At 48.1% G+C, this 2,148-nt stretch overlaps 1 protein-coding gene across 1 annotated transcript; it reads right to left on the reverse strand.

The window, feature by feature from the left end:
- Positions 1 to 541: 541 nt before the first annotated feature.
- On the reverse strand, positions 542 to 1,807 carry foxe3 (forkhead box E3; the record flags this gene model as incomplete). Its single annotated transcript, XM_080860675.1, has 1 exon — positions 542 to 1,807. One exon carries the CDS (start codon positions 1,805 to 1,807, stop codon positions 542 to 544), a length of 1,266 nt encoding a protein of 421 aa, XP_080716801.1.
- Positions 1,808 to 2,148: the final 341 nt, after the last annotated feature.

Consider the following 2,148-nt stretch of genomic DNA (forward strand, 5'->3'; position numbering starts at 1 on the left):
AATGGCTTTACTGAGAGGGTATTCATGCCCTGTAAGAACTGAAAACATATACATAACACCATGAATTAAGACGAGAGTGGCATGGCAAAAATGATTTGTAAAACACAGCCAGTCGCAAGATTTTGGATATACCACATTTATTTGCTAATATTTCAATTTATAGCCTACTATACAGAAAATATCATTTAAAGACATCTACAACAACTCACATGAAAATTATACATTTAGAAAAACATCTGGCCAACTTTATTTCAGTGGTGTGGTTACGGTCGTTTAAATATGATAGTAGCCTAATCGAAAACATTTCAAGACTTGAGACACACACACCAAATTAACTCTGAATACAAAGCCTACTCTTTTAGTTTGATATCAACAGGTTTTTTTAAAAAAAGCTATTCAAATGTCCAACATTTCCATATAGAAAGATAATAAACGAAACGTATCTAAAACAACACCAACGTATTGGATTGTATCTGGTATCTGGAATGTACTGGCCGTACTGGCTGTACTGGCAGTCTCTGAGTATTTGCATGTCTCTCTCTTACATATACCGCTCAAGGCCTGACGCAAAGTTGGTCTGTCTCATGTAAGAGTTGTTATACGAGTTCATTGCAGGGCCAGATAGTCCAAGGAGCTGTTCTGTGTGTTCGGCACAAGATCCAGAGCGCACAGGAGGTAGCGAGATTCGGTTGCCAGTGCAGTACACCTGTGAGCTACCCGGTGAGAAACCGGACTGTGAGACTGCAGGTAAGTGAGGAGGTGAGGCCGATGTGTTGTAAGGGTACCCTGACGTGAGATTTGATGTAAGGCCGCCACTGTTCCTACTGAGCATGTTTGCTGTGGGGTTCATAGATTGCGTCTGAAAGCATGTGGAGTCAGTGCCGGTGACTGAACAGCTGGCCGACATGGCCCCCAGGTCGCCACTGCCCAACCCCATCGCTTGAGGGTTGAGCTCTCCTCCAGGCCCGCTCTGCATGACCGATTGCTGACTAATGATGTTGTCGATGCTGAACATCCTCGGCTGTCCTTGAGCGACCCCGGCCGATGCCTGGTAATGATGAAGCATGGCTGGGTGAGGAGACCCTGCCAGCTGTGAGCCGTAGCTGGATGCCATTCCAGGATACAGCGTGTTAGGGTATGTCGGTCTACCCATTGGTGCTGGCGTAAAGGCGCTGGAGCTCTGCATGTAGCCGGGATACGTACTCACGTCAGTTCGCTTGAACCTCTTTCTCCTCCGTAGAAAACTACCGTTGTCAAACATGTCTTCAGCTGCAGGGTCTAATGTCCAGTAGTTGCCTTTACCGGGCCTCCCGGGCTCTCTTGGAATCTTTACAAAGCAGTCATTTAAAGTTAAGTTATGGCGTATTGAGTTTTGCCACTTCTTGGAATTCTCACGGTAAAAGGGAAAGCGTTCCATGATGAATTTATAGATACCACCCAACGTGAGTTTTCTCTCAGGGGAGTTGGCTATGGCCATGGCAATTAAGGCAATGTAACTATATGGAGGCTTTCCCCGCTGTACCGGCCTTTTCCTACGTCGACTCCCACTTGGCGGCAGATGCTCCTCGGTTTGACCCAAAGACACTCCCTCCTCCCTGTCAGTGTTGGGACTGCTCCCCCGCGGTTCCGACTTGATGAGAACCCCATCTTTGGTTCGAGCCTGATGCAGCAGAGATTGAGGTATGGGCGAGTCCAGGCTAACATTGGGTGATACCACCACTGGACTGGCAGCCTCGGCTGGCGAGTGCTGCGACTCCGCCGTCATGTTGCACATGCCCGAGAAGTAAGAAAAGTTAGCAAGATTCATAAAAGTAACGAGGATTTGGATGGGGTTGTAAAGCCGCAGTCCCAACGCCACCTGAAAAAATTAGACACCATATGGCGGGCGATGGTTTGGTTAAACGGGCGCCTTGAGTCCACTGAACTTGTACTGATGGTGTGATTGTATCTCTCTCTCTCTCTCTCTCTCTCTCTCTCTCCTCTGTCTATGGGTAGTCCTCTTGCCAGGTGTGCGAGTGAGAGGCAGACAGTTTTATAAGCCAGTGACTGAGTGACGACACTGACTGCCCCCTGACGATCAGAATGGGCTAGGTCTCTCCCCACTGACAAGGGGTGCGTGTTCAGAGGTTCCCAAATGCCAAAACACGA

The sequence above is a fragment of the Sprattus sprattus genome (assembly GCF_963457725.1).
Source record: "Sprattus sprattus genome assembly, chromosome: 2".
NCBI classification, from domain to species: Eukaryota; Metazoa; Chordata; class Actinopteri; order Clupeiformes; family Clupeidae; genus Sprattus; species Sprattus sprattus.